The sequence below is a fragment of the Gossypium arboreum genome, chromosome 12, assembly GCF_025698485.1.
Source record: "Gossypium arboreum isolate Shixiya-1 chromosome 12, ASM2569848v2, whole genome shotgun sequence".
NCBI classification, from domain to species: domain Eukaryota; kingdom Viridiplantae; phylum Streptophyta; class Magnoliopsida; order Malvales; family Malvaceae; genus Gossypium; species Gossypium arboreum.
This window is the reverse complement of record NC_069081.1, coordinates 14,084,864-14,100,361: the sequence shown is the minus strand read 5'-3', so window position 1 is coordinate 14,100,361 and position 15,498 is coordinate 14,084,864. Positions and strand designations below refer to the sequence as shown.

General features: G+C 33.5%; 1 protein-coding gene across 1 annotated transcript; it reads left to right on the top strand.

Moving 5' to 3' along the window:
• The first annotated feature begins 14,042 nt into the window (after positions 1–14,042).
• LOC108476551 (cold shock domain-containing protein 3-like) lies at positions 14,043–15,261 on the top strand. The gene has a single exon (XM_017778781.2). The coding sequence runs from the start codon at positions 14,257–14,259 to the stop codon at positions 14,986–14,988; it is 732 nt and encodes a 243-aa protein (XP_017634270.1). The 5' UTR covers positions 14,043–14,256; the 3' UTR covers positions 14,989–15,261.
• The last annotated feature ends 237 nt before the right edge of the window (positions 15,262–15,498 follow it).

The following is a 15,498-nucleotide window of genomic DNA, read 5'->3' as shown; positions in this document are numbered from 1 at the left end:
TCAATAATAAAAGCTCGGGATTACAATTTCATCTAATGTATAGTTAATTACTAATTTGGGTACAAAATTTCTCTCAATTCTCTCCCAAGCAATTAAAGAATTAACTTAACCTAATTATTGAGTTATATTCATTTACCAATAATTTAAAACAAATTGATTAAGACCAAACCCTAGTTATACTAGGCAATGTAATTTAGGTATATTCCTATTCTAATTGCGAATCAAGATTTGACTTATTTAATTTCAATCAAGAGTTATTCATTTTAGACCTAAAATAAAAATTCATTTTCAATTTCTTTAGGTTTTGTCGGATTAATAGTTGGCCAGACTATTATCAATAAAGAACAAGAATAAATAAATAATCAAAACTCTATCAAGAACAAAAAAGAGATGAAAATAGAGAATTATTCAATTATCTAAACATGAAATTCATTGCAATTCTAGAAAAAAAAATTAGTTCATGGAAAAATTGGAAAAAAATATTGAAAATAAAAACAAGAACTAAGCATAGAAACATAAACAATAAAGAAAATAGATGGAGAAATCGAGTCTTCTCAATTATTTCCGTCAATCTTTGATGCTTGGAGGCTTTGGTGGCTTCTCCTCTTTTTCTCCACACTTTCCTTGAACTTAGGTCTTTATTTTCTTCTTTTATATTCCATAGAAATTTGCAACCTTAATATTTATCAGGTAACTGTGTTGCTCCAACGGACAAATCTTTCGTTGGAGTAAAAAGTTGCCTTATTTGCATATATCAATCTATCATTTCTCCATGCTTTTTTGAACCTACAATAGGTAAGAAATGCTCGAAAATAAGTCTGAACTAACACCAATAATATATAATTGACTTACAAAAAAGTAAATACAAAAAAAAAAGAAAAGAAAATTCCTAAATTCTACTAAAAATAACTTATAAAACAAACTAAAATCCTACTATAAAAAAATAACTCTAATATTTTAGAGTTATCACTCATCTCAACCCTGCTTGTGGAATTTTTATCTTTCCATTAGCGCTGTACTTAATACTAAGTTAATAACTTTTTTTTTTTGTAAACCAAATTTTTCCCAAAAATACTTACTGTAAGGTGAGGTCAGAGTAAAATTGACTTGAAGTATTATTATAATATCATATAGAAACCATCAATGCAGGTTTTATGTCTTGTTTAAAGACTTTCTCCCACTCAATATTTTAATAACATGCAAGGTTTTATGTCTGATTTTCAAGCACGAATAATTAAAAATGCAGATAAATACAAGTGCCATTTTTTCTGTAAACTATATGGCAAGCTTATATCATATATGCATGAACATACTTTTCGATTTAACCACATTCAATCTCATATAATATCAACATATCATAATCAAAATTAAAGAATTAAATTGACTCTGACCAACAAAAAAATTCCATGGTTCCATCATAAGGAAACATAAAATAATTGAAAATTACAATAATTTTTCCAAAACATCATTTGGGTATTTTAGGTATAAGCCAAACATCTTTGACTTTTCCCTAAAAAAACTATTTGTCAAAAGTAGTCTCGAATCTAAAAACACAATACAAGAACCAAACTCTCCAATGTTTCCAACCATTGTCACCATTAGCCGTAGCCGTGGGTTTAGCCACTCAACTGCTAGTCCCTTCGCCTGGCTCCCGTCAAACCCACCAGTTAACGCTTGTACGCCATCACCGATGTCCTACTGCCAGTTATGGTCGTGGTGATCTTTGATCGATGGTGTTGTGGCCTCTTACACACTGTAGGGCACGAGGCCTACATATACTGTGTGACTTGCTTAGTTGGTTGGGGTGCAAGGCCCTAATTCTTCTAGCTTGCTGCTCACGTGGCCGATCATCTAGCTTTACCCGTTGTTACCACGTAGTTAAGGTGCAATGCCTCAACCTTATCTGCATGGTACCTTGATCAGTATGAATGATTCTCATTCTGGCCTGTGTGCCAAATGCTCACAAAGGAAGTGATGCCCCTACATGCTTGGCAACTTGTGCACTTGTTAAGGTGCAATGCCCCGACAGCTTTTGTACGTTGCATGTCCGTTTGGAACGTGATGCCTCAGCCTTCTATGCGTTTGGTTTGCGCAACCTTCCATGCGTTAAATTTGCTGATATCACCATTCAGCTTCATTTGGGTTATCAATCCATTGTGCTTTTCTTGGCTCTACTGAAAAATTAAGGTTATAAGCATCCTAGTCTGTTTTTGACTCATATGAATTTTCTAACTTTACACAAATAAAAATTAAAAAACTGTATGGATAAGATAGTCTACGATCTGATCACAAACCCAAAAATTAAAAAACCTAAATACAACCTATCTAATGTTAGGAACCATACCTTTTGGAAAAATTACTCTATAACATAATATAAATACATTTATCTACATATATAATCTAAAACATGCAAATAATTAAGAATGTCTCTTCTTGTCAATTTTAATCAAACAATGAGAGTAGTAAAGAGAGAAAGTCAGTATTTGGTTTGTGCTATAAACATAGCACAATCTGGCTTTAATACCAGTTGTTGGGAAATTTCGGTTTAGAAATCGATTTTGTTACACAGTGAAAAATTGAAAATTTCTAAAGCCAATAAGTTGTGTTATTTGTAGTAATAAACTATAACCAAATTAGCATCTATGCTTTGAGTTATGCAATCTATTTATTTCTTAACTTTCAACCAAAATGATCTTCTCCACTAATCTCAAACTCTGATCCATTTAAAGTGTGGGCTTTAATTTCACAAACCAATTGCAAAGAATGAAAGTTTTATTAATATTCAGAGGGAATATGAAATGTATCTCAAAGGCTAGAAACTGAAAAGATGAAATCTCTCAAAATATAGGATTTATTTTAGGAAAATAAATCATACTAGATTTTGACAAAGTATCGACGCTTAAGTGGTGTATGTTTGACCTAGCCAATGGTCTCTATATAAATAGAAAAACAAAAGTCTTGGTTGAACAAGTGTTAAATAAATAATATTATTTTAATACAAAATGATAGATATTCCCCTTTGAGAATACTTAGGGGTAGCGACACGCTACTATGCCTAGTCTCTAGGACTAAGGTTGCCGCTCATTTGCAATCAGATGATCCTTTGGGCTTGTTCCTTGTATTGGATATTAATTATAAGTGTTATATGATTTTTAAACTACCTCATATAATTTTTTACTGCATCTATAATGACTTACTTACATTAAACCCTTAATGTCTTATTTATAAAAGTGTTGGCAATCCATATTAGGTCTTCGACAAGTCCTAGGTCTCCATATAAGGTTGATTGTGTTTACAAAAATAACCTTAACAATCTTGGGTGGCAAGTTGACCTGTGTCGTGCCATAGCCCTTACATGGCGCGACACGACCTATAAAATACACATTGTGTCATTCGTTTCATACTTTAAAGTCTTGGGAAGCTTGTACATCACTCTTCCCTTGCTTCCACATCAATTGGGCCTTCAAATCTTCATCCTACACATTCAATTGAACATATTAGTACTACCTAAGGCCCGTGTCGGCCTATTGGGTCACAACACTCACAAAATGTGTTAAAAAATTTTATTTTACTAACATTTAATCCTAAGTCCTAAATACCGAAAACGTAATATAAAATACTAAATTGACTAGAAAACAAGCTCCTTAACTGGAGAAATGACCTGAATTAACTACTACATTTGACGACAAGTCATTCATTGAAACCTTAATGACTAACTAATTCAATTTCCACTTTGAATTTCAAATACTTAAATTACAATAAATTAAATAATAATTCGAAGAAATTAATAACACTTTTACTCGAATTGTAGCACCCCTAACCCGTATCCGTCGCCAGAACAGGGTTATAGAGCATTATAAGAACTTTCAGAACATTTTTAGATAATTCATAAGAACTTTCAGAACATTTTTAGATAATTCAAACATGTGCTATTCATTCCTCGAGATTTATTCATAATGTCCCTTAAATGGACCCTCGAGATCCAAAACGAGCATTAGAATCGAGTCAGGACTTAATCGAAAACTCTAAAAATTTTTCGTGAAATTTCAAAATTTTTCCAAGGTGCAGGGCTCACACACCCGTATGGTCTAAGGGACACACCTATGCTGCAGGTCATGTTGAACCCCTTGTAACTCTTTGACTTGTGCACACAGTCATGCCATACGCTTGTGTGCTAGGCCGTGTGGTTAATTAAATTCTTTCAAATTAGGTGCAGGTTTCATACGGCCAAGACACACGCTTGTGTTCCCGGTCGTGTAGCACACATGGCTGAGACACACGCACGTGTACTCAATTTTGAGCATTCTGTTTTCTCGAATTTAAGGTTCAGGGGACATACGGCCTAACCACACGCCCATGTACCAGGCTGTGTGTCTGCTTGTGTGGACAAAACAAAGCCATTCCTAACTTCATTTCTCACCCAAAATCACACCCATTACCTGCGCTAAAACATACCAAGTACAATCTAACCATTCCAAGCATTCAAATTAAGTAATTTCCATCATTCAACGTGGCATATCATTGCATGCATACATATTTACCATCTTACCTTGGTTTAATCCATGTGTTAAACATATTTTGATCAACTACTTAACATATAGGTAGCTACCATAGTTTAATATTACAAGTATATCTAAACGACTCATTACTAGCCATTCCAATAGCTAGATTACAAGCATCATTTACATTTACATGCCAATATGGCCAATATATCCTATACATGCCATTACAATCATAATTGATTTATCATAATGTACCGACATGGGCCGATGGATAGTGTGGGTGATCTCCGCTGAGCTTCCAATCCAACGAGCTTCCGGTTTACTCTAAACAGGGAAATAAAACTAAGTCAGCATAAAATGCTTAGTAAGTTCGTATAACATGGTACTTAACTTACCATTCATTCTATTTTAAGGTAACTATGTAAGGCATAATCAATCAATTTGACCTCACGCCCTACATACATTCTCATTGCCCTTTTTAGTCATATATTCCATAATATCATCAAACATATATGGGTTCAACAACCATCAAGTTTCCATGTACATATTTTTTCACAACATATATTCATTTAACATGTATAAATCATCTCTTTATATTACAAGTATAATTTCATAATAGTTCATTTTGAGTTCAGATAATTTTGTATCAGAACTTTACTCATATTATTCGGAATATCAAGGTCACTATTAACACACTCAAGGTGTACAAGTCTATAATCAAGAATGAACATATATTCATCAAATAAAGTCTATGTACAAATATCATCATCTCATGTTTTCATATATCATTTGTCAAGTATCATTATTTTCTTGTATTTCAGATATATACGTGTAATAACTCATTTTATCATTCATATCTTCTCATGTCTGGAATTGTCTCCCGTTGAATTTATTCGGAATATTAATAGATACGCAAGTAATACATTCGAGGTGTACGAATTAGGATTCTTCAATTCATGTCCAATGGTACCCATAAGGTACTATATCAGAGAGTACACTCTCGAGTCATACAGGATTATCAGTCCAGGCTAAATCTTTTTATGTCATATGCTCTAAGGAGCTTGATCTGGATTACCCGTTCGGGCTAAATCCTCTTCTGTAATGAGGTCAATAGGATTATTCGTCTGAGCTAAATTCCGTTAGCAACAAATGCAGGACCTCATTCATTTCGGGAAATCACATATCCATCGATTTTCCATTTTATTCAACCGGGATTTAAACATTTTTCTCAAGCATTATCGCGCATGTGGTTATTTCATACATCCACAACATTCATGTAATTCAAATAAACACATTCCGCATTCATTTCAAGCATATAAGTAACATTTTCATCGTTTATCCTTTATCATTTATCGGGTATTATTTGTGACAGCCCAAAATTGACCCTAGTCGGAATGTGGTTTCGGGACCACAAAAACGAGGCATAAAAATAATTTAATGCTCATTTTGATGCTTATGATATGTGTTAATTCGTGTGTGACATTTTTGATGTTTGACTTAGAGTTATAAATGTGAATTTCACTAGAAAGGACCTAGTAGAAAACTTTGAAAGTATGGTGGGGAAATGTGTGATGACTAATTAAAGCATGCATGCAAAACAATGGCCTTGCATGTCAAATATCCCTCTTTTTATAGGAGGTGGCCGGCCATGACAAGGGAGTATGGGCTAAACATGTCATGAAACATGTTTTGTTGGTGCATTAGGGAGAAACAATAAACAAATTAGTATGGGTAATAAAGAAAGAAAAAAAAAATGTATGTGAGTGAACCCCCCCATTGCTGTGCATTGAGGAAGAGAAAAGAAAAAAAAATTTGTTCATCCATTTTTCATTATCTCTTGACCGAAAATACTAGAGGGGAAGGGAGGAATTTTGCTTCATGCTTGGTTTGGAAGAGGATTAGGAAGAGGTTTGGCTATACTTGCATCAAGATTAAGGTATGTTTGAGGTTGTGCCATGAGATTCATGCATGGTGTTTAGTGGATAGCTTGATGCTCTTGTTAGCCCATGGTTCAAACCTTTGTTATATCATGGGGATGGTATTTGGCCAAGGTGGATTTTGTGTTAATGCCATTGCATGTTAAATATGAAGCTTGCTAATGATATATGTGATGGTGGATTGATGGCTCTTGGACTTTCTTTTTAGTATTTTTGAGTAAGACATTGAGTTCTTTGTTTAATCATGACCAAAATAATGGTAGTTGCTTACATCTTAATATCTATGAGTTCCTTTCTTGGTTCTACCATAGACCCACGAAGTATATGTTTATTTGGTGTTGTTGGAGATTATGATAGAAGCTAATGAGTGAGAGTTTGATAGATACTATGAGGTTAAACTTCATGAGGTTGTAAGCTTGTAATTTGGATGATGAAATTTATGCTTTGTGAAGGTAAATGGTGTGGAAGGAGCATTCGCCATGGTAGTAAGATGAAATGCAAAATGTTAGTATTTGCTTTCTAGTGTATAAATGCGTATTAGCCGAGTTTTGAATTTGAAATGAAACGAGATATAATCAATCTGAGTAACCATACTTGTAGGAAGTATTGAGCATAATTGGCCTTAACATATACATGCATACTCGGCCACATGAGAAGATTAGTGTTGCATGCTTTGGTTAGAGGCAAGCATATTGATGCCTTTATCTTGGTTAGGAAAATCGACTAAAAGGGATGTGAGTTAATATGTTGAGTTGATGCATGATTTCACATGTATGTGACTTTAATGTCTAATGTATAAATATGGGCTAAGTGCCTTGTATTCCTCTTTTCGATGCTCAAATGATTAAGTCAATTTGTTTGTTTAATTAAGCTCAAGAGCCTAGAGGATCAAGTTGGATAAGGGAAGGGAAGAAGTGATCGAATAGCTGCCGAAATCGTTCGACCACATCCGAGGTAAGTTTTAAGCGATTAATCGTTGAGTAAATTCAATCATAATAGGACATAATGAGTTGATTTGATAAGATATGATGTGGCCATGATATGTCTTAAGCCCAAATAGTAAGTTCATAAGTGTTTGGACTTGGAAAGTTAAGAGCAAATTGTAATAAATTGCTTGGACAGCAGCAGTAATGTGATTTTAGAAAATCACTATAAATTGTTGGTGTGGAATTATAGGCTGAATAAAACATGTAATCAAAGCTTAGTTGGTCTAGTTTCTTATAAAAGAGACCGTGGAAGCAAAGGAATTTCCTATAAAGAGATATTTAAAGTTGTGCGGGACAGTGTCGGAATGACTCCGAAATCCCCTGTTCTGTTTTTGGAAAATCATCATAATTTGCACAAAAATGGTTATGAGATAAGATTTATATGCTTAGACTCCTTAATGAGTCTAGTTTCAAATGGAATCAAATAAAACACATTATGAATTCTGTACAATGAAAAATTTGATTCGTAGTGAAGAGTGGTCAGATTGGTCAAACAGTGAAATAGGGGAAACTTTAAGAAAAATCTGGTATTGATTGGCCAAACCTAAAATTCTGAAAATTTTATGGATGAAAGATACATGAGTCTAAATTTGGGGAAAATTAACGGCAATTGATTTTGAGTTTTGTAGCTCCAGTTATAAACAATTTAGTGACTGTTGCTCAGGAAAAGAAAACTGCTTGTAGTGAATAGGTGATTTTGTTGTAAATTTTGATGAAATTATTTGAGTTGCTTATGAGCTATTGCTGAAATTGATGTACAAGAAAAATATGAAATATGTATGAGATGTATATATGTGATACGGCCTAATGGCCAATGTGATGAATGTGAAAGTGTATATATATATGTGATAAGGCCTAATGGCCAATGTGATGAATGTGAAAGTGTATATATATGTGATAAGGCCTAATGGCCAATGTGATGAATGGGAAAGTGTATATACATGTGATAAGGCCTAATGGCCAATGTGATGAATGTGAAAGAGTATATATGTGATAAGGCCTAATGGCCGATGTGATGAATGTGAAGGTGTATATATATGTGATAAGGCCTAATGGCCGATGTGATGAATGTGAAACATATGTGTGATATGTATATGTGGTAAAGCCGAATGGCTAAAGTGAAACATATGTGTGATATGTATATGTGGTAAAGCCTATATATGTGATAAGGCCTAATGGCCGATGTGATGAATATGAAACATATGTGTGATATGTATATGTGGTAAAGCCAAATGGCTAATGTGAAATATATGTGTGATATGTATATGTGGTAAAGCCGAAGGGCTAATGTGAAATATATGTGTGATATGTATATGTGGTAAAGCCGAATGGCTAATGTGAAATATATGTGTGATATGTATGTGTGGTAAAGCCGAATGGCTAATGTGAATGTTGTAACATGTGACTAAATGTACATGAAACTTGAAATATGTTCCGGTGAGACCCGATGACTACGTGTGGAGATTATGTCCGGTAAGACCCGATGACTACGTGTGGAGATTATGTCCGGTAAGACTTCGTAATAAGAATTGCTTATAAATATACGCAATGCGAAAGGTTAAACAGTATGTACTCCAAGTTTATATATGATGCACACGAGAGCAATCTATGGGACTATTCCTATGATTATGTGACATCGTTTTAGTGTGAGAGGTTATGTGAAATCATACGATATATCTATGTCACATGAGCTCACTTTTATGTGAGAGTTTATCGCCTATTGTATATGATGAGATGTGCATATTCGGAAAGGGGATAGTATGCCCGAAGGAAGAGTGAAATAAAAATACGAACAACTATGTTATGATTTGGTTGTTATCTGTTGACACTGCTTAAAACTTACTAAGCATTGTAATGCTTACTCTGCTTACTTTGTTTCCTCTGTTTTATAGATCTCATTGGAAGCTACAGGGCTCGGGGATCGTCAAGAACTAGTCACACTATCACTACCCATCGTTTGGTACTGCTACGTTTTGGAATATCTTATGGCATGTATGGAATAGACTAGTAGTGAGAGGATATTTTGGTCAATGTATAGGACTACCCTTTTGTTGTGGGTCATGGACCCTTTGGATTTGTATAATTTTAGATAGCCATGCGAAAATGGCTTATAAATGTTTTGAGCATAATGTTATAATCATTCGATATGTATATGCTCATTAAGAGGCATGGAAATGTTTAGCAACGATCAGCCATTAGAATGGTTCATCTTGATTATATTTTGGACTATATATGCAAGAAGGTTAGTTGAGTCATAGAAATTATGTGTTAGATAAAGTCTACCCTAAAATAGATGCTGGCAGCAGCAGTGATGTGGATGTGAAAATCACTAAAAATAGTAGAGATGGAATTAAATAGTGAATAAATTATGTAAATGAGCCTTGATGAATCTAATTTCATATGGAAGAAACGAAACGGTCATATGAGTTGTATGTTAAGAGATATTTAGGTTTTTGTGAAACAGGGCCAGAACGGTTTCTGGAATCCCTGTTCCGACTTTGGAAATTCATTGTAAATTAACCAGAGATAATTAGGAGTCATGCCATATATGTATAGATTCCTCTTTGAGTCTAGTTTCTATAGAAACAAACGGCATCAGTATTTAAGCCCTGTACATGGAGATATCCCATTTGTAATGCATGAAGGTCAGTGTAGTCGAACCCTGGAATAGGGGAGACTTTAACTAATAAACTGTACTAATTGGTCCGACCAAAAATTCTAAAAAAAAATATGTAGATGGACACATGAGTCTAGTTTCAGGGAAAAATTACGAATCTGATTTTCGAGTTGTGGAACTCAAGTTATGATTTTTAAGGTGACAGTGACGCAGTTAGCCAGTCGTCTGGAAAAATTTTTAATTGGACTGCGAGAGTAAATGAATTAGTCGGTTAGCACCTCGTGTTCGACTCCGGTAACGGTCTCGGGTACGGGGTGTTACATTATTATTTAATTTAAATATTTTTATTTATCGGGCTTGATCTGATATGTAATCATTTAACATATTTATGACATTTATACAATTTACATAAACACAATCAATGCAGGCATGTAAATAAACACGATTTAGTTACACGAACTTGCCTCGACAAAGGTTCGTGTACAAACATATACTAATCCGACATTTTCCTTGTTCTAGCTCCAAATTTGGTCTATCCGGATCTATACAAGTAAATTTAACATCAAATTCACACATCTCATATACATTTGGACTTAATTTATGTCCTAGGCAAAATTATCATTTTGCCCCTAACTTTTCCATAAATTCTCATTTTGTACCTAGGCTCGGAAAATAAAATTTGTACAATTTACTCCATATTCCAAGCCTAACCAAAATCCATTACAAAATCTATAGCACATGTATTCAAAAAAATTCAGCATTTTTCTTCAATTTCAAAACTTTTCATTTTAGCCCCTAAATCATTTTCTTAAAAAATCACTTTATAAAAGTTGTTTATCTATCAACAATCTTTCATTTTCTACCATAAATTTCTAATTTTCAGCATATACATCCATGACCCATTTTCCATACTTTGATAAATTCTCAAATTGATCCCCCAAATAGATAGATTAGACTATCCCAATTTCAAAAATATAAAAATTACTAAAAATGGGGCTTGATTACTTACCCAAATAAGTTTCATAAGTCTTCTTTCTCTCTTCTAGGGTTTCCATGGAAATATTTGGGGAAGATGATATGAAATTGTTTTTTTTTTCATTTAATTAAATTGTCATTTAATAACTTTTCATCTTTCCAATTTAGTCCTTAGCCTTTTTTTTATTTTTCCATGGATGAGTCATACCAAAATATCTACATTTTTTTATTTAATGGCCTAATTATCATATAAGTACCTCAATTTTTGAATTCCATAACTATTTAATCCTTATAGCTAGTAGAATTCAACTTTTGCATTTTATGCGATTTGGTCCTTCTCGTAATTAAGCACATAATAGGTAAAATTTTCTTATCAAAATTTTCACATGACATGTATATCATAATACGGACCATATAATAAAATAAAAATAAATTTTATTTTTGGCTCAAATTTGTGGTCTCGAGACCATTGTTCCGATGTCACCGAAATTGGGCTATTACACAGATAGTGATATATGCAGTCTATTTCTTTAATTTCTTGTTTTTATTGATCCTGTTAGTTCAATTTCAAACCATTCAGAGTAGCACCGAGTTAATGGAGGGACTGATTAGACATATATAATTAAGGCTAATATAATTTGTAATTAACTTTCGACTCTTCGTTTATTAATTACGACATTTTTAGTCATTGAATCATTCCAATAAAGTACCATGATTGAGTTATCCCTTATTATATACCATAAAAAAAGTAACTTTTCATGTGCTTGCCTAATGACTTTGTCCTATGTGTGTTACCATCATAGGATATTCTTAATCTTTTCGGGTTAAATCCATTCACGTAACATGATCTTATCTTATATCATGGTAACCATTACATATTTTTTCATGAAAAATCCAATTACTAACAAATAGTAACCAAATCATTTGTCTTAGAGAAATAAGCAGTGGTCACATTAGTTTTTTTATCTATCATGTAATGTCTATAATAGTATATCATTTACCTTTTATTGGGCTATAAATTCCACTGTTTTAAGTAAAGTTATGTTATGTAGAATTCGTATACCCAACATGCCAGATTTCGACTCTATTACCAATTAAACTCAAGCTTTTAATACATCAAAGTCTACGAGTCACACACACATGGCCTATTACTTATAACTCAAGATTAAGGTAAGCCACACTATGACTATCACAAGTGATTAAATCCATTAACAAATTTAGGATTGATTCTACATAGGTCTTGTTCGATGTACTATCAATGTACATAATCATATCTATATCTCTATCTTCTGAGAGTTATCCACTCTGATACTTAAGATAAAGTATGTCCCTAATTGGACATGGCAGATGACATAATAGTATCTTAATCAACTTGCTCAATTTCTACTAGACTATGGACCATTTAGATTATCTACTAATATAATATGTCTTTTCTGCATTATGATTCAACCACACAATGCAACTTAAAATTAGTTAAACGTTAGATAAACAATGAACTGATATTTGCTTATATTTTGCTTTGTGTGCAAAAAACTATTGAGGACATTTATAAAAGATAGGTCAAATTTTGCTATTAAACCCTATACCTTGCATAAGTTGTGAATTTAGTATTTGTACTTTAATTTGGTCATTTTTAGTCCCTGTACTTTTAGAATTTGAAAATTTTAGTCCTAACCAGATGATAACTATTACATTCATTAAGTTAAGTTATGTTATTTTTAAAATTTGATGTGTCAAATATATTATCACATGTGTAATGTTATGTCTGTTTGTTATTTTCCCATATTGCTCACAAAAAACTAGTTAATAGATTTAACGACTTTCGTTTGCATTAAGAATTAAATTTTAAAATTCAAAAAAATAGCCACTAAGAATCATCTAATTAGCGAGCGAGACTACATCTATAACTTTACGCATATTACATGAATAATGACATAATTTAACCAAACATATTTAATTGTTACCATTGGGTTGGAACTAAAATTTGAAAAGTCCAAGGACAAAAATTGATCAAATTAAAGTATAAGTACTAAATTCACAATTAACAAAAAAATACAGGGTCTAATAGAAGAATTTGACCTAAAAGATATTGATGTGAATAATGAAATTTTTATTTAAACCAATCTATTCTAAAAACTACAAGTGCACTTGATGATATCACTATACTAAGGATACTAGATCCCAAAAGGGGGTTGGCAGAGGCTTTTGCCCTTTCAGAAGGAAAATTTTCCGTTAAGCCTTCTAAAATTTATAATTTTAAGTTAAAATATGATAAAATTACATATTGGCCCTCCAAAAATAATTTTTTGATTTGGTCCATATTAAAAATAACAAAATTATAAATTAATACACCAATAAAATTGTATTTTAGCTCCTATACATTTTATAATTTAAATTCCACCTCCCAAAAAAATATTCTAGGCTTTGCCTTTGTTGTGGGTTATTAGAGATTTGAGTTTGAAATATTGTAGATTTGGTTTAGGTTAGGGTTTGGAAAGAGTTGAAAGGGTCGGAGGAGACTGATGATGATGGTGGAAAGAATTGGGTGGTGGCTAGGTCAGGTAAGGAAGAGGATGAGGAAAAAGAATAAAAAAAAAATGAAGAAAGAATTAAGGAAAGAAAAAGTAAAAAAGAAATAAAAAGAAAAAGGAAAATATGTGAAAAGTCACCGTGAAAAGCATTCTGTTAATATTTAAAGGTGTAGTGAATTTGATGATTAAATTAATAAATTTTATTTAAGTAATCAAAATAAAATAATCTCTGTTTAAAATGGCTAAGGATGTACTAAAAATAATGCAATTTTGATTTTTAAAAACTAGTGTAAAAGCAATATTTAATTCCTAAAAACCAATATAAGAAGTTGATTGACATGTGCCTTTTTCATGGTTAATAATGATATATTGATTGAGTGTTTTTTTTTAAGAGTTGGAATTAGAAATAAATTAAAGGATAATAACTAAATATTAAATTTAAGTATAATAGAGGGATCAAAACTATAAATTGAAATAATTTAAACAAAGGAAAGGAATAAGATGATGATGACCTACAACTCTAAACCTTAGTAGTTGAGGAGTAAAAAGTCGGTGGTGCCCCCACAATTAGAGTAGCCTTTGCCTTTGCGCCTACGGATTCATCATCTAATCTTCCCCTATAAATTCCTCTCTTCTCCTATTTTCTCAATCAAAACCCTAAATCTAATCATCTAACTTTCTTTCCCATCACTATCACCACTACCTTCCATGGCTGAGCAACAGCAGGAACAACAGCAATCAAGATCCACCGGCAAGGTCCTTTGGTTCGATGACCAAAAGGGTTTCGGCTTTATTCATCCCGACGATGGTGGCGAAGATCTCTTCGTTCATCAATCTTCCATCAAATCCGAAGGCTATCGTAGCCTCGCTGAGGGTGAATCTGTCGAGTTCACTGTTTCCCAAGGCAACGGAGGCAAGACCCAGGCTGTTGATGTCACCGCAATCGGTGGCTCTCAAATCAGTAAGAAGGACCGTCGCACTGGCGGCGGCGGTTGGAGGGCTGGAAACGATCGGAGGAACGGAAGCGGCGGTTGCTATAACTGCGGGGATCTGAATCATCTCGCCAGGGATTGCAGTAACAACGTTAGCTCTTTCGAAAACAATGATAACTATAACAACTCCGCTTACAACAGTGGTGGTGGCGGTTCTTGTTATAATTGCGGTGAGGCGGGGCATTTTGCAAGAGAGTGTAGGAGAGATGCCGGCGGATCTGCTGGTGGTGGGGCTGGGAAGTGCTACAACTGTGGGAAATTTGGGCATTTTGCCAGAGAGTGCAATAGAAACAGTGGCGGTGGCGGTGGAGGCAGAGGCTGCTTTAATTGTGGAGGGTTTGGGCATTTGGCGAGGGATTGTAGCAATAACAAAGGATCAGAATGTTATAAATGTGGCGAGGCAGGGCATTTTGCGAGGGAGTGCCCTAACTTGAAGGCTTCAGCTTAAATTGGAATGTTGGAAAAAAAAAGAGTAATAGTAAATATTTCTCTTTTTCTATGTTTTGGGTTCCTATGATTCTTAGAGGTTATACGTAAGTATGTTTTGGGTTATCCAGCTCTTTTATTTTTCTTCTACAGGGAGAATATTTCCAGTTTTGATACATAGATGAGCTGGTTCGGATAAGAATTTAGGTTTTTTGTCCTTGTTTTGGTTATTTTCAATTGTTGGAAGTGACATGGATTATTTCTCAATCGAGCAGCATCTATTCTCAAGTGTGAATCAATGTTTTCTATGTTCTCATGAGTGATGCGTTTTTTTTCTTTCGAATCCTTCTCTAGTCTGCACTGATCATATATGCTTTGGAGGAAGTTAATTGTCTAAGTTTGGTTGTATCTGGGAATTGAGTATTAATATTTCATGTTAGTTTCTTAATTCTACTACTTGGTTTAATGCACTAAATAATTATTGTTGCATAATGGCAATTGGTTGAGATTGCTTTTCTGATATCCTGTCTTA

Coding starts and splice junctions, on each gene's coding strand:
- LOC108476551 (XM_017778781.2), top strand. CDS start 14,257: ATGGCTGAGCAACAGCAGGAACAACAGCAATCAAGATCCACCGGCAAG.